This window comes from Solea senegalensis, linkage group LG13, assembly GCF_019176455.1.
Source record: "Solea senegalensis isolate Sse05_10M linkage group LG13, IFAPA_SoseM_1, whole genome shotgun sequence".
In the NCBI taxonomy this organism is placed as follows: Eukaryota; Metazoa; Chordata; class Actinopteri; order Pleuronectiformes; family Soleidae; genus Solea; species Solea senegalensis.
This window is the reverse complement of record NC_058033.1, coordinates 3,311,385-3,335,688: the sequence shown is the minus strand read 5'-3', so window position 1 is coordinate 3,335,688 and position 24,304 is coordinate 3,311,385. Positions and strand designations below refer to the sequence as shown.

General features: G+C 41.8%; 1 protein-coding gene across 2 annotated transcripts in view; it reads right to left on the bottom strand.

Annotated features, from left to right (window-relative positions):
* frem2a (FRAS1 related extracellular matrix 2a) overlaps positions 1-24,304 on the bottom strand; it is a 62,645-nt gene that overhangs the window by 27,226 nt on the left and 11,115 nt on the right. For both annotated transcript variants that reach the window (XM_044042587.1, XM_044042586.1), the window contains exons 3-4: positions 12,712-12,858; positions 3,454-3,684 (exon numbers count right to left, since the gene is read on the bottom strand). In XM_044042587.1, coding sequence (XP_043898522.1) covers positions 3,454-3,684; positions 12,712-12,858 — 378 coding nt within the window. The remainder of the gene's footprint in view (positions 1-3,453; positions 3,685-12,711; positions 12,859-24,304) is intronic.

Genomic DNA, 24,304 nt, shown 5'->3' with positions numbered 1-24,304 from the left:
AGAATTATGTCTATATATATATATATATACACATGTATTCCTTCTTTTTTTTTCACAATTATTGTTTTTCATAATCTTGATCCTTAGACTTCTTTAATCTCATCTTGTTACACCATTAACGTGCACCACAAAGACCGTGTGTGTTCAAAACCTACTTGATATTTGTATGAATTTGTGATTATTTGACTAAAAAAAAAAAAACCTTTAAAACAATGATTATTTCTATGTATCGCTGCCACAAAAGAGCAACACATATAAAACTGCTTTCCAAAAACAAACCCCACTGTAATCTGTATCGGCTGTTGACTACGTTGTAATTTTAATCAGCAGTTTAGTTTTCGGCTAGAAACTGGCAATCTGTGCATCGTTACAGCAAGACGAAACGCTGAACTCTAAGCAGAATATCAGAAATGATGTTCAAATTGCCTCAGCAAGTTTCAGTCGTCATATATATAGTCGTGTTTATACCTGTTAGTCTGCGTAAGCCCTTATTTTCCCCCTCTAGCTCACACACTCGCCATTTCTGAAAGTAAATTCACAGCCAAGCGGATCAAGTTGTCTTTCTGGAGACGACTGTTTTAAAAGATTAATGTGAAGACTGAAAACACACATGGCAGCGACTGTTAAAGTCGCGGACACCTGCATCTTACTATGAAAAAGAAAATACGCAGAACAAAAAGAAAATCAGTTTGGCTTTCATTTCTCGGTCAAATCTGCTGAATTATTAAATCATTTCATGAATAATCCATGGAGCGGGGACATTTTGTTTTTACTGTTTGGATGTTGTTGTTGTCATCGTCGCACTCTTTACGCGTTACTACTTTGCAGTGCGGGTTGTTCCAATCAGCCTGAATCGGTCAGCGCCGACACGTGCGGGTCAACACAGCAGCTTCGTGTTTCCTGACGTGATTTTTACATTAAAGTGAGACAAAGCGCCTACAATTACAATCAAAGTGACTGCAGCTGGCCTTGTGGTTCCATATGAAAAACATTACAACAGAGAGAGCCGTTCTTCATCATTTAGTGGAATGACCTTGACGCAAAACAAGCGCAGGGGGAGTAGAGCAGCTCCACTGATATATGGTGTCCTTGCTGTGGTAGAAGCAAGAAAGATTTCACTGATTACGGCGCGATGCTGCAGCAAACAGTCTAACAGCAGGCTACCACCTTCATCTTTACTCAGCATTGTGCATGAATTATATATGAAAGAAAGTCATAAAGTTTTGGAGGAGGAAAGCCAGGCTATCACACCCTGTAATTACACAAAGTTTGTTATTGCGGCAGCACTTAGAGCGGGTTGTTACCACGGGCCGACACGGATACAGAGGGATGATGGAGAGTGTGCACTCTAAGAAAAAGAAAACAATATCGAAGCGCTTCAGGCATCCATGCAGATAAACATAGAGTGTCCGCACTGTTGGAGCAAATTCAGCTTGTTATGCTTCCCTTAATTTCTTTACTTTTTTTTTTTTTTTTTTGCTTAAACCTCAGTGATCCCCTCTCCTCCTTTAAAGCTGATATTAGCCTAGCTGACATGTCCTCTGGGGAGGGAATCTCCAGGCTAACCACAAGACCAGACAAAGCCAGTTTTCATCATTAGCAAAAGGAGGCTGGTGTACAGCAAACGCCACGGGCATAGCTATAGCTCCACTGGCCCATTAGAGTGCCGAGTGGCACATCTCTGTCACATTAGACGATCCCCAGAGAAGACGGAAAACAAACCAGCCCCTGCCCTCAACACACAACGTAATTAACCCACAGGGGAGAAGAGATAGAGACAGACGAATGTGAGGGAACGAGACAGAGAGACAGAGAGAGAGACAGCTCAACGCGGAGTGATGGAGAGAGAGAGAGCGAATGAGGAGACAAATGAGAGTGATGAAAGCAGCTGTTGGGTGTCACTGTAAAAAAGCTGCAGTGTTTCTGTGTTGTTGTTTTTTTTTCCTCTACATCTCTAATTACCAAAAACTTGAGTTGAGGGGAGTAATGCGCACACATACACAATAAAAAACCTGAACGTAGCATCAGAAGACAATATTAAAGAGCCGTGCAGCTATTTTTGATATATTTTGAGCCTTTTTTCTCCTCCTTGCCTGGATTAGGGCACATTTTGACATGCGAGTCCATCTACACAAGTCAATGCTAATATTGACAAATCTTCATTCTGCGTCTGCCATTTTGACTGATGCCCCCACATAACAAATGTGATTTATGTGAAAAAGCGCTGTGTATCTTGAGTGACAGCTGGGAGTCTGTGTGGTGTTCATTACAAATGTCCGTCAGTGTTATCAGCACTATTTGTTCAGGTGGGGAAAACAAATATTTCCTATCCTTTTTTTTATTATTATAATTAACTTATTTTTAAATCCTCTACATTGTGGCTCCACAGCAGCTGCATTTGCATTTCATTTTTAATAACGGATGTGGAATATTGACACAGAACTGCATAAAAAGACATGTTCATGATGCAAAATAGCGAACGCATACAGTAAATAGCGAAAAACATTTCTTATCATCTGTTTGTGTGAGTCATCGCTAAGCTGCCAATCAAACTTCCTAAACAGGAAACTTTCCCCTAATATTCTGCATTTGTAAACAACATATCTATAAATATTTTATTCCAGGTAGAGAAACAATTTCAGGCAAAAATGTGCAAAAATAATTGACAATTGTGTATTTTTTTTCTCTACTTTTTTAAAGGTGCATTTTTGCCCAGCAGCTGCTATGACAGGTGACAGTAGAAAAACCACAGCTGTAAATAAATGAACAATGTTTCAGGTTCATGCTAATTCACCGTCACACGGTTAATGTGATCAGTGCAGTACATACATAACACGCGTATATTTTACATTTAAGAAGAATTTAATATAATATATTATATATAATAATGAATAATATATCAAAATACAGCCAAACATGTGTCAAATGACCGTTTTTAGATTAAATCCTGCCCTAACCTACGGATCTTATTTTACAGACTGAAAAAGACATCTTTGTTTCTCACAGATCTGCACAAATATCACACAGTAATCATTGTAAATATGTTATTCAAATGAAAATTCCCTCTCATTTCAGTCAAAAAGAATCGTTCAACCACTTAAAAATAAAAACTGCTTTGTTTCCGCAGCCTTAAAATCTGTCTTTTCCATGAACTTTCAACAGCAGCTTGAATGGACATTGATTTTGCATTTTGAATGAAATGAACATCTCCGCTCATATAAACCAACAAAGAAGAAGAAGAAGAAGAAGGAGGAAATGTCAGAGAGAGCTGGAGAGTTGTGAAAGCACGTTTACATCCTTTCCTGTACGCAGCGGCCACTGTAGGCCACCGTAGTTCCATGGTTTGTTGCACTTACGCAGCATTAGACGTCATTAATTCTTACACACTGGCCCTTTAAGTACAGCGATTAAGTAAATACAGTCAGTCTGAGTGTAAGTGGGAGTCATACTGACCATCGCTCGGATCCACGATCTCTACAGTCGCTGCGGCAGGAAACTCCATCACGGCCATCACTGGCTCTGAAAGCACGATCTGGAAAGTCTCCGCCTGTTCGTACTTCCCGTCGGTCAGGATCCGGACCCGCCACGAGGCGCTGGTCTGTCCTGGGTTGAACTGGACCTGCTTCTGAGACTTCCCCTTGAAGTCCTCATCCTTCTTAGCAGTGGCATCCTGGGTGCCAATGCCTGATGGACACAGAGAGGAGAGCAAATTAGAAAAAAAGTGGAGACGAAGCAAAGATAACGATCATGAAAACGAGTCAGGGGAATGAAAATCAGATTAGATATTCACACCCTTTAATGTTGTTCAGAAAGTGGTGTGAAATGAGCGCTGCATCTGCTTTTCTCCGCAAACGTGTGAAATGAATTCTCTGACTGAAGCGTTTAAATAAACATGTTCACCTCACCGCGACGGAGAAGCAACCGAGGCTGAATCCCGAGCGCTGGCTATGCATGCGATCGTGTGTGTGTGTGTGTGTTTGCAAGTGTTTTCTCTTCACGTGCCTCTTATTTCATTTATGACACGTCTTTCATGCACTTTAGAGGGATCCATCCAACATTCATGCCCATCGACACTCCCGCTTCAAAGTGGGAACACTCACTTCTCCGACTGGGTTTTTACATAAAACACAATAAAGGAGACTCAGGTGGGAAAAGCCATACTGTAAATCAGTATCTGCTGCTCATGTCCCTTTGTCTATGCACACAAACACCAACCAGAGCTGACGGATGTCTGGTGGATGCTTCGTACGTGTATATAGAAAGGATTTGCTCCCTTTTGTCTTTATTTGTTCAGACACTAAAACCCTCCGCGAGGTGACAAACACATGCAGCGGAGACTGGATACATTCTATTGTGCACACAGTGAGATCTGAGAGGTGAGCATTGTATGCAAATCCTGAGCCAAAAATAACACGCACACATGCAGGCATACAAACTTTTACACAGACGCTCATTTTACTGTGCCTGCGAGGACCCGAAGGGATTTTAATCATTCCCAAAACTGAGAAGAATGAAATATATATTGTCGTTTTTGCTCAAGTGGCTGTGTATTGTGCTGCAGACGGAGTAAAAGCTTTGGAGTAAATGACGAATAATTTAGAGGTTCACTGTTTTGGATCATTTTTCCTCAACGGCAGCAGCGAGAGTCTCCACAGCTCGTTTCACATTTGACCCGAGCATCATTGGAAATGTAACACCCTCTGCTTGCCCGCGTTTGAACAACTGGAAAACTAACGATGGTGCCGTTCCTCACTGCAGCTGCACGGACACACAACGCACTGGACTGCTGACAAGTCCCTCTAGGAAATCACAGGCAACGACTGCACATAATACACTGACAATATCTTTGGCAGTGCCAAGAGTAGCATGAAGAGAACAATGTTATAGCTTGTTGAAAGAAATGTTTCAGTCTTGGGTGATCTGGCACCTCTGAGGTGATTAGTTATTCTACAACATCTCCATCTAAGCTAAGTTTCTTTAAACTAGGGCTGTCAAATGATAAAGTCAAGAGAATGACTTCATGAACTGGACTTTTATATTTATTTGGTCATTTTAAATCAAAATTACACACAATATTTACTTTAAACGGCAAAAACATTTGCACTTTGCAGGAGATAAAGTCTGGTTACCTTCTCTGTTTCAAACAGGTTATATATTATATAAAGTAGCAGAAGTGGAAAGTAATGGATTACATTTCTTTGCGTTACTGTAATTGGGGTTTGTTGTGTACTTTTTTAAAATCTGTAATTTTACTTTTACTCGAGTATGTTATTTTGGAAGTATGAATGATGAAGACAGGTGTATGACGAGGACAGGTGAATGACAGGTGAATGATGAGGACAGGTGTATGATGAGGACAGGTGACAGATGAAAGACAGGTGATGGAACAGGTGAAAAACGAGGACAGGTGAATGACAGGTGAATGATGAGGACAGGTGTATGATGAGGACAAGTGAATGACGAGGACAGGTGAATAACGAGGACAAGTGAATGATGAGGACAGGAGTATGAAGAGGACAGGTGAATGATGAGGACAGGTGAATGATGAGGACAGGTAAATGACGGACAGGTGAATGACGAGGACAGGTGAATGACAGGTGAATGATGAGGACAAGGTGAAGGACAGTGACGAGGACGAATGACAGGTGAATGATGAGGACAAGGTGAAGGACAGGTGATACAGGGGAATGACAAGGACAGGTGAATGATGAGGACAGGTAAATGACGAGGACAGGTGAATGACGAGGACAGGTGAATGACAGGTGAATGATGAGGACAGGTGAATTGGCGCTAATTCAGGTCCCTGAGTGAGCGAGAAAGTTAAAGCACTTTTGACCCATTTTGACTGACACATTATGTGTTTACATATTTTAATTTGCCACACTTTCATTTATAAAGGTTTGCCTTTATAAATGAGTAAATTAAGTACATTTTAAACAAGCTACTTTTATACTTTAACTTGAATACATTTTTAGACCAGTACTTTTACTTGTACTCAAAATAGAGGTACTTTGACTAGGGAATATTTCACTCTTTCCACCTCTGTATATTAGGGTTGGAGAGAGGAATGAACCGGGCTGTGGAGCAGGTTGTCTTTAAGCCAGAAAGTCATGGGTTTGCTCCCCAGCTCCTTCATGTCGATATGTCCTTGGGCAAGACACTGAAGCACAAGTTGCTCCTGACGGCTGTGCCGGCAGTGTGAATATGACATAAAATATGAATGGGAATTAAGGATGTGCCATCGAAAAAGCACTGCACGTAGACACACTGTATGAACGTGCGAGTCAGTGGGAGTGAGCGGTTGAAAAGCGTTGAGTGGCTGTCAAGACTAGAAAAGCGCTATATAAATACAGATTATTTACCGGCAGAGATTCACAGATTCGGTGAAACGGAGCAAGCAGCAGAACAGTTTCTCCTCGGTTTCTCTGCTGCAGCTTCATTTATTTTATATCTGTTATCAGTTTAGGTGTCCTCATAAAAGAGTCTCTATATGTCCCATCTTTTCTGTCCTGACGATCAGTTTGAGCAACATCAAATAAAAGACACAGAGAGATAATCCTCACTACAGGACGCATGAAGGTTATGAAGCCTTACTGTACAAAACCCCCTGAAGGGCAGAGACGTATGTGTCTTGCCTGGGGTTGCATTAGGTTTCCTTCACAGCAGGTGGGAACACACTCACCCAGGACCTTTTCACTGCAGCTACAGTCCATTGTATTTGTCTCCATAAACACACACCTACAAAGAGAGTTGCTCACAACACACGCTGCAAATATTTCTTTCTTTTGTTTGGCGTTGTTGATCATTTCAAGACTGCACAGAGCCACATTTGGCTTGAGTGTAAAATATACAATTCATCATAAAACTGTGGGATTGCAGGCACCTATATGCTCATTATAACGCGCAGGTAATTTCACAAGGAGACAATTGAGGCAGACATCTCTAGAAACAAGGATCAGGAAAGGGCCACGCTTTCCATTCTCTCCTGGTGAAATAAAATTATCTCTCCATCCACCCGGCTTGGCACCAATAATGAGGCTGGAATACATCCCACAGGAGATGATATACAGTATCTTAACCTGGCAACGGTACACCTTGTTAACAATCCTCCATTTATCTCTCAGCGCGAGGACAGACCAGGGAAGGACAGAGCAGAAAGGACAAAAAAAAAAAAACACAACCCTGATTTATTCAAAGAGAATGGGAAATTGTATTTCCATCTTGTTTCCCCGTGGGGTTGGAAAGGAAAAGGAAAGGAAAGGAAAGGAAAGAATGAAGCCTCTTGGATGAGAGGTGAAATGTCTTCCAAATATAACCCCTTAAGTCCAGTTGTCTCTTGTTTCCCAGGCAAAATCTCTTCAAATAAACTCAAGCAAGTCCAGTTGCCCAACATCTACACTATTCAAGATACAATGACATAATGACAGGAAAAGTAAAGGAGAGGAGAGGAGAGGAGAGGAAATGTGTGGGCAAGATAAGGACGTCAGATTTGGGTGTTTTATGAAAAGCACCCAGCGAGAGGGTGTGACGAAAACAAAGACAGCCAGCAGAAGTAACATCGCATCACAAACACAGGATGCACACGAGGAGGTGAGAATCCAAAGAACTGAGCTGGAGTGAGACGGGCATGCAAAAAAAAAGAGAGAGAAAAGGGGCTCGATATAAGATGAATGAGAAATGGAAAGTAGGTGGAAGAATGGAAGAGAGAGCTTATGGCACAGGACTCGAGACCAGAACTGTGAGGCTGCGAGTGGAGCAGCAGGAAGAAGAGAGGTGGTGGTGTCTTTGATGAGAAAAAAAAAAAAGAAGCAGGTTAGGTGAAAAAGGACCAACTGCTGTCTGTATACTGATGGTGAAATGAGGTGAAATGAGATTATGGATGAAAAGACATGGAAGTGAGACGGGTTAAGTGGGTTGACGAGTCAGTGGGACGGGCGTCAGAGAAAGAGAGAACGTGACAGAACTCATTTAGAGGAACAGAGCGGGCGAGGAAGGCAAACACTCATGCAGAATTAATCTGACAGCTGAGGGCAGAATTATACTGGGAGTGCAACATTTTGTGCACACAAGTGGACACGGACTTTTTTTCCACGTCGGTCCATGCAGACTCCGCATACATCTCCACTCCTTTACACCTGGCATTCGGACGCGTTTTCTGTGATTCACCACCGTCTCCGGTGTCCACATCGAGATCCGACTGCTGTCCAATCACGGTCGGCGCTCAAAGAATATAAGGACAAACAAACAGTGGATACTTGAATGGAACCGCGTGCCCCTGACCTGGCTCTTCATGCTTGGATTTCTCTTTCCTCGAGCAGCCAGCTACACGTGTAAGCTTGAAAACATCCAGCCCGGTTCCAGTGCTCGTGTCCAGCCGCGCTGGGCCTGAGCTCTGCTGTGTGGGAAGCATCTTTGAACCTTGATCTCCTCTCTGCAGTCCTCCTTGACTGATCCTCCTCACATGTACACTCCTGTTGTGATGGAGCGCGTTGGAACAGCTTTGTCCTTCACCGTATCCTGGCACTGCACTAGCTTTCATCAGCAAAGCCTCTGTCAACAATCCTGGGTTCATCTACATCGCTGATATACTCACTGTCTGAAATGAATGAATTATTTGTGCATCGCAAACACAGAGCGTCAGGGAGAGAGAGAGAATGAAACAATAACAGAGATTTCTGTCTTTCTTGTCTTATTAATTTATTATTTAACTTCTTTTACCCTTTTAAGATTTTAAAGCTTCTCATATTCCGAAACTTTTAATGTCTTTTGTTTTTTACAGCTATAGATTTAGGGCCTGGGTCTAGTGTAATAGGGAATATGAATGGAAAGTTACTTTAGCGTAATAACACTCGGAGCGAGGTAAAAAGTGGGATTATAGGTGTCCATGTAAATGCAGTAAGGCCACGACTCATTTCCCTTGAGCTCAGACAAGCAGCCGATTAACTAATTAATCAACTGAAAATAAATAAGCAACAGTTTTGACAGTGTAATAATGTTTTTCAAGCCAATCGGTGTTGGTGTGCGCCTCGCAAATGTGAGTATTTGCTCTCTCTCTCTGCTTTATATGATTGTAAAATCAATACGTTTGGATTTTGAAACTACTGTTACGACAAAAAAAAAGGAGAGAGACAAAAATCTATTCAATTATGTCTCCTGCGGTGCCATTTCTCAAATGTCCAAATCACTTAACTGACTTCGGTCCAACTGATGATTTGTTTCACTGCTGAAGAAACGAAATATCAAGAGTTTGTGATTGTTTAAGTACGTTTAAACAATATAAAACAAATCTAAATGAACACAATCATAAACAGTTTATTTCATTTTTATGGTTTGGTCAGCCACACTGGTGTTCACTCATGTGTGTCATGCTCTATCATCTATTTCCCTTTTAAACGGAAACATAACTTACAAATGTGACATTGCAAAAGACTTGAAGCTAGCAATCGAGACGCGGCAGGAAAATATTGACTGATGTTACAAATCGAGTGAGAAAAAGGCTCAAGGTTTCACTTTTCAAACTGAAAACTGAATACCTCTTTAAATCCAAAATTCAAAAACAGGTAAAACGCACACAAAGGCGATTGACTCCTTTCCCCTTCGTTTAAATTCCTCAGTCTCAATTTTGTGTTTGCTCAATCCTCAGTCAAAAATCAAAATGACAAATACCCCGGGAAAAGTGAATCATGTTATAATTTAAGGTACCACTGGTGAGTCTGTGTCGGCTTCAAACACTTGCTGACAAACTCCTGAACGCATTCATCAAACGCGCTGCAAAATGATCTACTGTGGAAAGAAATCATTAAAACTTAAGCCAAACAACATGAAAGCTAAATTAGCAGCGAGAGGGAAACAAGCAGAGCCTCGGCAACAGACTCTTAATGAGATACTGGTTTGACAACAACACCAACTACAGCTTCGAAATTGAGTCGAGATGACAGCAAAAATCAATCGGCGGTACTATTACTGTGGCAGTATGGTATTGGATTGCATTAGATTGTACGGTGTTTTCTACTTTGTCCATTTTGAAAGTATTGCCACTCTATTATTGGCTCATTGGCTCCATTCTTCTGTTCACCGGCTCAGCAAATTGAAATCTATAAAAGTTATTAGACTTTGATCAGTCGCAGTTTCTCGTCGTGGGTTTGTCATGGACTGGACCGCACTTCATCATCTGTGGCTGAGCAGAGCCACACTGGACATACAGACACACGAATACAAGAAAATAGAGTCACTTTATCGAGAGTGCGGTCTTCCTGCTGTAGACCATCTGCTACACGATTCGAGGTGTTGTTCGTTCAGAAAGAGTCTTTTCATACTTTGTTCACAACAAGTTGTTAGTCGCGCTGTTGCCTTTTTAAACTGGTGTACTTAGTGAAGTGGCTGGCTGAGTCTATGATCTCCTCTTTTGTGAGTGCCACTTCGCCCACGGCGTCCACTTGTATTGATTTGCAGCACGCTCCGCAGCTGGCCAAGAGGTTGTCCTTGCGATCTTGGGCAAGACAGTCTTAGAATTTGCATTTCCCAGGCATCACATCAAGTTAAGATATGAAGATACACCCAACACTACTTGTTACATCTTATTACTATGCTGTAAAAGAAATTGCAACCACATTTCTTTTATTAATATTTAAAATGTTGTATACTGTAAAACCTTTTCGTTTCTTCGCTTAAATATTCCCCGAAACCATCTTCTGCAACATGTTGCAGCTACATTGGCCGGGATGGATAATACTATTAGTGTGTGTGTGTGTGGGAGAGATAACCAGATGCTCACACACCAACTGTGCAAAGAGATGCAAGCTCTCATGTGTGTCCAAGAGATCAACTCACAACCTTCTCTAGTTACACACACAGGTAGAAAAGTCTTAAAGCTCACATAAACTGCCGCCACCAGACCAGCAGTCAACAGGGATCAGAATGACGACGGGAGTGTAAGCTGCTTTATAGCTGCTGATTCTCTGAGAGCGAAACAAGGTGACGTATGATAGAGTCCAGGCTAAGGGTGCGTTCAGGGACAACATTGTCATCATCCCTCTGAAACCTCCTGACATACGAGCACAAAAATATGCGACGCCGTTCTCTGCCAATTACAAATAACCTCCATCTGCTGGTCTTAAAAGCTCGAAAATGAAAAGTGATGTTTGTTTACCTGACTGGATTTGAGTTTCCAGACCCACAGGGCCAACGGTAAGTTGTGGGCATTTTATTTTAAAGTCTACTTAAGATTCGTTAATGCTCAGGCTTTGAGAAAGAGGTGAAATGTTCCTGGTGCCACTGTTGACTGTTGTGACAAGACATTTTAAAGATGGTGACCTGAGGTAAAACAATGAACTTAGATTGACGATGGTCTTAATTTAAGGGTCTAGTTTAAGTGTAACTGCAGTCTTTTTTCGAACATTTCGAAGAACAGGAGCTTATTCCACAAAGTCAACAGTACACCGAGTACACTTGGAAGTTAAAATTGTGAGAGTGCATCTTGAATTTCATGTGATCTCAGTGTCATCTCAATCTCCCACCTCTTTCTTTTATGCAGCGCGGCAACTTTGAGGCACTGACACTTCAAAACCCACCTTCCATAAAACAGCTTCACAAAGTGAGACTGACATGTTTGCTCTTTTGCTTCCCAGCTACTGTATAGTGTCGAATTACACGCAGCAAAACAACGGAAGGACTCGCTTTCCACCCGTGGAAATCAACCAGTATCCAGGCAAACCTTTTTTATGGAGCCATTGTGATTCTGATTGAATAAAGTTACTGTGTATGTATCAGGCTATAAGTATCAAGAAGCAGAAATTTAACTCAATTCACTGTGGTCAGTTGGTCAAATATGAACATGAATATGAAATATGATACCATTTTTTTCCCTCCCGATACCGATTCCGATACTTGTGCTGTGGGTATCGGCCGATACAGAGTACCGATACCGATACCAGTGTGTATCATGCTATGCCTGCATGACTGTGATATGATTATCATTGGTGGTAAGGTTTGGCTCAAGTTAAACCCTCTTTAAACATGAACAAATACAGTAAAAAAAAACACCATTTATTTTTTACCAGTGATATGTATTTTGTTTTTCAGCTTGTACGTTTGTTTTGACTCAGAGCTTCATGTTTCCATGACGACAGACCGGGAAAGGACGCGCGTGGCGCTGGTCAGTTGCAGCGCTGCTCTTGTTCGTTTAATAAACGGGCCGCTCCAGTTTGACTGTAGGCGCGCTAACGGCGCTAACGGAGCTAACTGGTAAATACTGCCAAACCGCCGACATGATGAGCTAACGTTAGCTCTTTGTCTACAGGTGATCAGTTCTTCTTCACACCTCTAAAACAGCACAGCGCAACTGTTTCAAGAGCGGCGAAGAAGAACCGCGTCAGAGCTAACGGAGCTCTAATAAATGATGTGGTATCGGATCGGTGCACGGACTCCAGTACTCGCAGATACCGATGCCCACATTTTCGGCAGTATCGGAGACATTTCCGATACTGGTATCAGAATCTGAACAACTCTAATTAACTCTAATTATCTTCAGGCAGAAGAATGTCTGGACATTTGTGGACATTTGGATAAAATGGACCAAACGGCATGACATTTGAATGTGGTAATCCATCTTAAAAATTTCAGTGGAGCAATCCTGACAGAGCAGAACCGTCACCCTGCAAAAAAAGGAAGCCTATCTTCGGGGATTAGAGGCAGAAAGACAAACACACTCACCAATAAAAGCTGTCTCTCCCAGGTAACCTCTCCGCCTGAGCACCACCTCCAGATACTTGTCCTCCTCGTCCACCACGTAGTACTCTTTCTCCAGAGAGATCCAGGCCCAGTCCAAACGGAACTGCTGTCCCTTCAGTTTGTTGCCACCTGGATGATGAATATAAAGTCACTGCGTTAACATCATCTTTACTGCTATCTTTTAACTCTCTTTTATCCTCACTCTTTCCATTATTGATGCATTTCTTTCATATTCACAACCTATATTGTGTCTGAGTCATGTGTAAAGCACTCTGAATTCCACCTAATTTGTTTGCAAAGTGATGTATAAATAAAGATGGACGGGTTGGTGAATTCATTTAGATTTTAATTCGGAATTAAGTGAGTGCTGCCTCTCGAAACGCTAAATAACACCGGCGTGTGGACGCGCCGTCTCTGTGGAAATACTGAACGAGCTGTGCGTCTGCTCGTTTCTCAGATTTAACGTGAACTTTTGCGACCCAGAGGAGAAATTAGCGGAAAACCTCGATGACACAAATGATATGAATTATTTTTTAAAAACGCAGTCCAAATATTCATCTGCTGCAGAGTATTTATTTTGGATTGGATGGATAAGAATTAATTAGATGAATTCACATTCACCTTTGGCAAAATGCCTTGTCTTTTTTTTTTTTTATTTCCCCTCCTTGCTTTGACAAAAATAGCACAGCGTCCTGAGTATGTGAGTGTGCCAGGCAATCACTGGTATAAAGCAGAAGTTGGCAGAGTAAATACTAGGGTTAGTGCTGGGATTAAAGAACCTCAATGCTATCACTTCAACAAGCAGACAGGCAGGATGCCGTTCAGAGGGATGCTTTGCGTTTCTAATATGCCCACACACTGGAAAACAGGATGCAGTTTTTGCAATGATGAATGGACATAATAAGAAAACACTGTAAAACTATAGAGTATAATGTGCGGAGGTGGGTTTTTTTTTTGTTCAGTGACAACACAACGCTTAACGGTGAGTGCTGAACCAAGTGTTTGAGAGATTGTTTTGCTGGCAGGAAAACGCAGAGGTGGAGGACTCTTTGTGCGAGTGTCGCGTGTGGGCCGTCAGAAAGGAAATCTCGCTGAGCACAATCGAGGGCACTTTCAAAGCTATTATATTTTTTCTTCCAAGTCGTAAAATGCCTCTTAAAAATGTCGGCGAAAAGAACACACACTGTAGCACTTCACTTGTGTTACGCAGACGTCATTGAACGCGGTCGTTGCTCCTCTGACTTATCCAGTATACTGGTGTTCCTCTGCTCCAGCACGCCTGATTCTAATGAGTGGGTTGACAAGCTGCTTTGAGTCAGGTGTGTTGGAGCGAGGAAACATCAAAAACATGGAGGGTTAGGCGTCCCCGAGGACCAGGATTGGGAAACACTGCAGTCTTATAACACCCTAATATCAACATTCACCCTGAGAGATGTGATCATATCCAGATCATGCAAGCACAGGTGTGAACGCTTCTAATCTGTCCTGAATGCGCCCTCGGTTCCCGACGACAGAAACGACGTTTGCGGTTTGAGGTTTAAGGAAGCGCGCGGCCTCATCCCTGAGCTGCACGAAAGTAAATCCATCCTGAGGACGGATTAGAGACTCTCTCCGCATAAGAAACCCTCCAGAATCACAATTTGGCCGGCGCTATGTTGACATGTCGCCTGCAACTAGGAGCCTATCAAAGGACACCAGCTGTCCATCACACTGCTGTCACGTGTACCATACTTTATCGTCTATTTTCCTCTTAATGGGAACATCATTTATAAAGTGACATTATATGTTATAGAAGAAGACATCCACAGATAAACAGAATTATTTTTCAATCAGCAGAATCACCCCCTAGTGGCCATTCAGTATATTTCTACTTCCACTTTGGCGTCGTTGAGAGAAAATGGGAGATGACGTCCAGGTTTTGTATGATCATTTAACACTGGTCTCCATATGATTTTTCTATAGTTAACACTTATTACAGACGTGCAAGTAGAGTGTTGATTAACTTCTCTCCATCACCGTCACTCACACAAACTCACGGAGAGTCAACGCCTCTGTAAAGTCACGCATCATTTTGCTCATGCAAACGATGATTAAGATAAAGGGCAGGTCCGATAACAAATGACACCCGGATCAATAATTTAAAGAAACAAGAAACACAGAGTACACATTCAGGTCCAGGTCTATGATGGTGACTTGGTGCCGACACCAAGTGCTAAAACGCAGCAGAGGTGAAAAGTTCAGCACTTTCCGCTTTGGCGCACAGACACAGTAGCCACAACATGCTGCTGTGAGGAGACAGCGGTTACAAGATTGTATCCTCGAAGAAGTCTGTGGGTCAGGTTTAGGCGTCACGTAATGTGTGCAAATACAAAACCACACACAGAGACCGTGTGTGGCACCGAGGCGTCTCCTATTTCCCCATCTTCACGACAACCTTGAATTTCATCCTGGCCGATTAGTGGTAAATGCAACACAAGCCGCCTGAAATCTAAGAGTGCGTATGGATCTGTGTTTGTTGTGTGAGCGTGCTTCTGTGTGATCTCCCACTGGAGGTGAGGAACATGTGCACAGACAATAGGCATCTGAATCACTGGGCTTCAGACTGTCTCATTCCTCCAGCCTTGCAGAAAGATAAAAGACCTCTCGCATGTGCTGACCATACAAGAAAGCAGCTTTGAAATCATCCTCAATGGAACTAAATTCAGTCTTTCAAAGGCTTTTCCCACAAAAACTGACCACATTTTTTTTTTTGTTTCCTTTTAACCAATTAAGGATCATAGTTTCTGAAAAGATCATTTCAAGGATCAGAGCACTCAGAGAAAAACGGTGATGCTACAGTTCTGATGCTGCCTTGTTATCAAGGGTCTACTTTATGGAACACTCACTGACAGCTGCCCACTAAGATGAGGCTACCTTCTAAACAACAAAGGGCTACAAAAAAAAGCTTGACGTTAAGTAGCGAGAACCACTTCAGTGAAGACCTACACTAAAAGATGTTCTTGTTAAGTGGACTACAGCTGCTGCTTTTCACTGTTCTATAGCTGGGGTAGGCAAGTCCATAATTAGGTGTAACTATGGAAATCCACGTGGAAGACCAGACTAGACAACGTCAGATTCCGATTGTTCATGCTTCCAAATCTGATCAGCCGCTCCCCCGTGCTCCATCGCCAGAACCATAACAAACAATCAATACAAATACCTGATAATCAGGATTAATGAATATAATGGCTCCGAGTTTGCTCCTATTGACTGTTCAGCGAAGCGGCTCCATTTGCACAATCGTTTTTAATCATAAAAAACAGTTTTAATAATTAAACCAAGTTATCTGATTGTTTTCAGGTTTCTTTCCTCCATTTAATAAAGAAATCACTAAAAATATAGAGCAGGTAGAGAGGAAATGATACACAATGATTTCCGACTCAATGTTAAAGAAACACATTCACTCAAACCAGGGATTAAACTGTTCTTTTGACCAGTGGGAATAAGAGATTATTTACTGGTGCGAGAAACTAGTAATCAAGGTAGAATCATTCAAAAGCACATTAAAAATAAGTGCCGCTGACCTTCAGCCAGACCCAAGTACTTGCTCTTTTTCTAAATTATAAGTCGCTAAGCACCAGCCGAGATTCTCACACTTTAGGCTCAGTGAGAGGATTGAGTCTTTCATGTCATAAAACACGAGGCCATGCGAGGCCGTGTGGAGTTGAAAGCTTTTTCCTTTTTTTTTTTCTTTTTTTTTCTTTCGGTTGCAGTCAAGATCCTGATCTGATTCTCACTCGAGCCAAAGTCTTATGATTTAAGTACCGCGGAGCTTTCATGCATGTTTGTCTGAGTCAGCTAAGATCAAACTGTAAAAAAATCACAGAGTTTAGGGAAGAAGGAAAAAATGGATAAGGGAAAATGAAACAAAAACATCTTTGAACATCAGCTGGATCCCAAAACTGCCTGATTGTTTGCATTTCGTGATAACAACTCGCCGAGGAGAGATTTAGTCTTTTCTCACCACTTTTATTACACCAAACATCATCCACCACTACGACTTACCTCTTCTGCACAATATGCTGCAAATACATTCTCTTTTATTTTTACACATCGCTGAGCAAATTAAATTAAGTTAATTAGACCTAAACCTGTTAAACCAGTCACAAGTTCCCATAATGTAAATCAAAATCAGTGAAATAACTTTGATTAAAATTATAGCTGCTCAATCGCTGATCTTGAGTCATTGCTCAGTGACATAGGTCTCCAAGTCTCAGGGGTTTGCAACCCTTTATCCAATCAGGAGCCAGAACCCCACAAAGAGGCGGTCCTTAAGGTGACAAAAGGTCGAAGGGAAGGGAATGTCAACAGCAGCGATGAACAAGACGTTAGGGTTTAAGTTGCAGTGTGCAAACTAGTAAAATTGGCTCTGTCAAGCAATACTATCAGACCTGACTGAAGAAGAGTTTGTGTGTACACACTAGCAGTGCAGTGGCGGGTGGGGACAAGTAGGGAAGTAGCAGAATTCACGTTTCACTTCACTAGCACAGCGTTGCAGTTAAGGAAAGTCAGCGGGCTGCCTGTGCGTCTGAGCTAAATGAACTAGCAGTTTCAAATTCAAATCCAGCTTTTAAAATCCAAAATCTGGGCTGTTTTTTTTTCCTCTGGTTTTCAGCTGCGTGTGTGTCACACACACAAAAATCAAAGGAAATTTGTTCTGCTGCTTCCCTCTCTGTTATGACTCCATCTACTCTGTGTACTACTTTGTATGCAAGTCCCCAGCTCCCTGTGCAATTGGCAACCAACAGCTGTATGCAACCAACAAGCTCGATGATCTTGTTCATAACGACGAAATAGCAGTGAGAAACACTGGACCGGGTTGTGACTGCTGAACCTGCTGTACGTTCACTTGGCCTGTGAATCAATTTGACACCGTCTCTGCTGAAATTGACCACCAGCAATATTCTGTAGTAATAGTACGCGCCCGCCGCACCGTCCTTCTCACAGGAGTGGCACTCTACATAAATTTGTACTCTCTCTCAGGTTGTTTCGGTGTCTTTAAATTCATCCCGTCACATGTGTGTTGGTCACCGTCTCAGTTGTGCGACTTGTGGGCAAAGAGGATTGCAAAAAAGGGCTCTGCATTCAGCCGTCCCTGTCGTCTAAACACCAGTGTGTGTGTGTGTGTGTGTGTTTAGACTGAAAGCAGATCACTTTACTGGCCTTTTATTAGGCCCATAATCCAGTCTGTGTGTGTGTGTGTGTGTTCGCCTGTGAGCGTTCTATTTGTGTATCTCGCCACATTTACACTTTGCCCAAGGCAAGCAGCACGATAGTGGCCATGTCCTGAGGTGCGGCGAGTCATCGGCAGGCTGACCAAGACGTCATGGCCCCGGGCAAATACAGGGATCTGTATTTGCCAAAGTGCTGATTTGCTACCAAGGTGCATGAGGTTGCTTTGTCGTTAATTAACCTGGATTTACTGGGTTGGGTCACTGGAGTTGTATTTGTCGTCGCCAATTTATTTGTCATTTATCAATGATCAATAATTGCCAATTTACCAAGTCAAAATAATGGTACAGAAATGGCAATAAAAATTAGTGGATCACTAGATTGTTCAGTGCAGGAATCACTGATCGGTTTTAAAAATAGGTTTTGTTTATTCTTTTTATTTTAAGATTCAACATTTTCTTTTCACCCCCCCGTGTGTGAACTCTCTAAAGACAGGACGTGTTCTAGTGATGGTATCTTTTCAGACTGACTTTAGTTACTTTTCATGATCATCATTTTCCTAACGTAGCGTATTCGCCGTCTACGCGGAACTCTAATTTCCCCCTCGGATCACTTGATTTCCAACGTGATGAAAAGCAACGTAAATATTGCCCAATAACAGGAAGGCAACAAAAAAAGAGATTGCCTGCCTAAGCTTTACCGCCACTTGTACTCATGTATGTGATTGTATGAACACGTATGCCCGCTGGCAACAAAGGAAGTGAAGTGCACCTGAAGTGCAATTTACCCCCCGCCATCGCTAACACTCGTCCATCCTGAAGGAATAAAAGCTGCGTACAACGGAATAAAACATTGTTTCCCCCCCCACACGTTCAATAGCCATCAGCCATGACTGCGGCGCAGAAACACCTTAAGCAACCTTGCACAAAAATCCCCCCCTGACATCTAGACCAGAGAAACCTCACCCCTTTGAAGTTCTTGTGATACACATAACACTGTGATGTCTGCACAGACAGCTGTATACAACCCGGGGCATAGCTTTAGGTAAAATGGCTTAAAGGATGTGGAAATGTGTGTGCGAATGTGCACAGTTGTTATATATATAGCAGTGGTGGTTGCTGGTCTTTGAAACAGGAGTAGCTCATTTCAGGCCCTGTTATTTATACATAAATTCTTGGATGACTTCCGCAAACAAACAACTAGAACAAGGAAAGGGCGACAATTACGTAAAACTGAAATGCTACAATAGTGATTTTATTGACCGTGTATTTGTACAAATGAAAATAACACTGCTCCGTTGACTCCCAGAGAAGCTGAGCTTCCGTGGAAGTGACGTTTTTGCCGCATTTGTCCGACGAGCCCACCGCACTGTGTCACATGAATATCACACCTAAATGCATTTGTCCTCCTGCAGGATTATTTTGTCCTCATGACAGCAGCAGCCCCACAATCCCTTCAAACACAAGTCTCCCCGCCCCACCGTTATACTAAAGCAGAGGGATGGCTTTAATGTATCTGCCAGTCTTTAGAGCCATGTCTGAGGGAGAAGATAAACTAGGCATCTCTGATCTAATTCTCTACTTCCCCTCCAATATCTCATTCCCGCGTTTTAATTCTTACTTCCGTGGCTCGACGTACTTTTGGATGTATGTTTTTTATTACTTTATAATGCAGCGTCGAGGTGAGAACGGCTCCCCGGTGTTGTGTATCTCTATTCGGCAATTAGCACTGAACAGTTAAACTGCTGTATCATTTCGCACAGTAATGCTTATTTGATTTAAATATAAATTAAAGGCCCATTAAGGTGCACTAAAATGAAATGGGTAACCAAGATGCATGCACGGGGGGTAAAACAGGGTAATGTGAGACAGACTTATCACTTACAATCTTTCATTCTGTGCAGAGAAAATTAAACACCCGAGGGGGCAGGACAAGGTGAGACGAGATTACGAGAATTTCCTTAAAGAAAACAATGATGCAGTTGCAACCTAAATGTTAAAAATATCCATTATTTGTTTATTCTTGAGATTAGAGGGTGTCGTGGATGGGTGGTCAAGACTTGGGAGATGATTAACGTGATGAAAAATTCCCTTCGCATCTCTCAACAAGTCTCGCGCGCTCATCGCGGCGCTCTAATGAGATGCCGCTCGTCGAGGACGGCGACATTCGCGGCTGCAGAGTGTGGTGCTGTAATCCCACAACAAAGGCATCCATCAGCGGCGACACTGACAGGCAAACAAGGCAGGCGGGGAGGGGGAGGAGGCGGGGGACAGGCGGCAGGAAAAGATGGCGAGGCTGTGGCGGTAAAACCCAATCCTGATGCCTGCGATGGAGCTGACACTGGGCACAATAACTCATCGCACACTGCAAGATGAAACTCGGAACGGCGGGAGGCAAATGATTTTCAGACCGTTGAGGAACAAGACGCAAAAGTAATACTCAAGAACAAATGGTGTAATGAACACGGAGAGTTTAATTTTGAAAATGACAAGATTGAGGAGGGAGCGGTGAAGATAATGCAAATGGAGGAATTGGACACTAAAGTCCTGAATGCAGACGGATTAAGAAAATCTCCCCTCACAAAGCTGTGCGTGTGTGTTGCTCTTCTGTCCCGATCAGCTGAACAGGTCAACAAAAACAACGTAAAAGGTCAGCAGACAGGCAGGAAGGTCATTAGGAAGTAATTAGAAAGCAGCAATTAGCGTTAGGCAAACGCCAACATTGCACTAGTGAAGCAAGACGGATGCAAAAAGGTCGGAGTATGAAACACAGAAACGCGTCCATGGAAAGTTTATGCACTGACCATGCACACACACAGACGCTCCCTCGGTCAGGTCTGATAGTGTTGCTTGACAGAGACGATCAAATGATGCTCCACTGTTTTTGCAAAAGAAAGTTACGCACTGCAGCTTTGAAAACCTTTTTACACTTCCAGAAATGACACGAAAGTGTAATTAAATAAACAAAAAAAAAAAAACTGCATTTGTTGTGTTTGATGGCCTCAAATTGCTGAGCTGAGAAATAAAGATAAGAGGGCCCTTTCTTAGAAATAAACATCCTTTATGTCGCGTTTGAATAGAAGAATTTAAAAGTTAATAACACACTCGGAGACAGTACAAAAAGTCATTTCACCTGAGATGTTTGCACCACTTTTATGTAAAGAACGAGGCCATTTGACGAGAGAAAAGGAAAAAGTCACCATGTCACCACAGATTTATGACGATACAGAAACTGCAAAAATGAATCTTTTACCACCGACACGTTTTCATTCAGCGCACATTATCGTTATTCAAGATTGAAAATAAATGCAACGTGCATTCCGTGCGGTGAGTTTTTCAAGGGGATATATTGTTGGAACCCCAGACAAAGCAGTGGCGGCGCGTCAACGCCGTGAGCGATGAGGACGGGACGGAAATAATCTATATTGACACGATCAATACCATTAGAAGGAGAAGCCGAGGAGAACAAAAGATGGGATGGGAAGAAAGATTAAAGAAGGAACTCGCAGGAATATTAAATCCGGGTGAAAACTCTAATTCTATGATTCTTCTTTGTTGTTGTTGTTTTTTTATTTAAATAAAACAACAAATAAAAATATGCTCCCTTATCAGACACGCTTAGAGATTGAGTTTGGTGCTGTTGTTTTGCTTTGTTAACAATAATTTCACATTTCTGCATAAATCAGCTTTTTTGATATTACATTTAATCCAATAAAAAAAAAAAATTGCTTACAGACAGATTTTTACACTATGGTGGTGTTTTTTTATATATATACATTTTTAATGCTTTCGAGTGCCACATATTAAACTTGACTCAGCCCCACTGCATAATGTCAGTGAGACGTGAGGGACATTTGTCTCACACCCGGGACAAATAAAACTCATTTATTAATTGCTTTATCCTGATAAATTAGGCAAACTTATATACGATTATTACTTATTGATGTAAGTTGACCTATGTTCCTTCTCTAAAACTTGATACGTGCTTTCAAAAAATGTATTAGACAAAGTTAATGTGTTTAGTATTTAGTTATTATGTTATTGTTTAGTGCAATACAGTGAAATTGCAGACTGGAGAGATTCCATGTATCTGCCCAACTGCAGAGGTCATGTGGTCTCTTCTGTAGAGAAATTAACATAAAAATATGTTATGGACTCAGGACACAGCACATGTAGATATCACACTTGTCTTCATTGTGTTAAATAAGTAAACATTAAAAAGCATAGAAGCCAATATTTTCAGTTTTTGCGATTCTGACCATGGGCGGGCCTTAGAAAGCTGCCTGCTGATTGGCTACTGAGTTTTGGAGCTCAGTGGACAGGAAGTAGTCATGGGCTTGGAGGCGCTGTCCGTCTGGAACAAAATAATTGTCAGTATCTAGAGTTGAGTTAATATTACAATATTTTGTCGGATGCCGATGGCGACTCTACATCCGGTCCACTGAGCTGTGGATCCAAAACTCAGCAGCCAATCAGCAGGCAGCTTCCTAAGGACCGCCCATGGTCATAGAACAGTTGTATTTTCAAACAGTAAAATACAATACTTTTGAATGATTAAATCGATATTTTATTTGCTTCTTAAAAAGTGCCGTTTGCTTGTAATTCCACATCTATTCATCTATAAGATGTGACAATTTCTTAAAGACCAAATGGAGAAAATTAGAGGCAGGCCAGGGAATAGAAAACTAAAACTACTTAGTGTCAGCCCTGCACTTGAATATTTTCGCTGTCCTCATCCTCAGTAATTTGTCTCTGAACATCCCACGACCTCACGAGGAAAAAAAAAAAAGAAGCCTGGGAAACAGTTGCATTGCAGCCCAGTACAGTGAACCACAGCTGGTCTTAACCTGTGACAGAAGGTGCTTCCTGTTACTCATCCTGCAGACGAGCCTGTAATAGAGCTGTGTAATTACCAGTGACTGCCTCGCAGCTCTGCTCGGCGCAGACGCTCGGGGCTCTCATTACCCACAGTGATGCCTGTGCACTGAAATATCAAACAGCTCTTTGTGCTGGAGGCTTGACCGGCCCGTAGCCTCGGGCTAACCCCGTCTTCTGCTGTGCATGCACATGTGGGACTGTTTGCACGAGTGGGTTTGACATGTATTTATAAACACAGGTTAGCATGTACATTCATGTCGTACAAGAACACGTCATGTAGAATGTGTTGCAGTTTATTTGGGGGATTTTTGTGGAGGCTGCTGCAAACTTTACTGCATTTCTGCCTTGACATCCTTTTTTTCCACTCCCCTCTTTAAAATATTTTTGGATTTCCACTGCGAAGGTCTTTGTTGCAGTAAAACCAGCTCTCCTGAGAGGGAGGGAGATTCAGTGACTTGAGAATTGACAAGAGCCTCAAAACCTGTGCACTTCTAAAAGCTTTAGTCCTTTTCATTTAAACCAGACAATTGAGAGCGAGGAGAAAAAAAAAAGACTTTACAGGAGCAAAGACGATCAATTAGTCAATGTTCCTCCTTTCATGTACATATAAAGAAGCCCTTAGTCTTCTGTACATTAGCATTTGTGTGTATGTGCATTAGCACTACAAAATGAAAGAGTCTTCTGAAATCTCAAAGCTACTTCACAAAACCATTATTTCATGTTTTATGCATAATATTATGTGGTTTTCCTCTGGTGCAATTTGTAATTTTTGAATGCAAGTAGTTTATTACTGTGTCATTAAAAACTTTATATTATTATTAATATTATTATAATATCCTAAACTTCTCTAACTGAAGAACAATGGCAACCTTGGTGGTGAAGTGACCTTGAAAGGTGACCTATGACCTTGACATCGTTATTTTCATTTATTTTGACACGCAATAACAACACACGACTGTATACTTTGTATTTCAACAATTTCAACAGAAATTCAACTTAGTTACATGTTATTTACACTTGTACAGTGAGTCTATGGAAGAACTGAGACATTTTAACAGAGCGAGATTTATTTATTTTTGGTGACCGCAAATAAATAAATATGAAATAATAAGAAATTACAGTGGCCGATAATTGCAAATCACAACGCAATTAAGAGAGGTCACAACGTAATTAAGACAAATTACGTTGTGTTGTTGTCATAACGTTGCGTTTTCTTTTAATGTAGTTGTGATTTCTCTTAATACTGTTGTGATACAGTGGCTTATTAAGTTAAAAAGCTTAAATAGACAAAATTGGTGCACAAACTTGTCAATATGGTGTTGAAAGTGACTGTGCAACTGGGTCGTTCTGTTTGCAAAAGAGATTAGCGTTCACTTGGTGTCTGTCGTCTTTACAACTGCTGGGACTTTATGACTGCCTGCCTGTTGCCTGTTTAACAAATTACACGTCAATACTTTACCTTCTTATGAGTAATGTTTGTTATATAC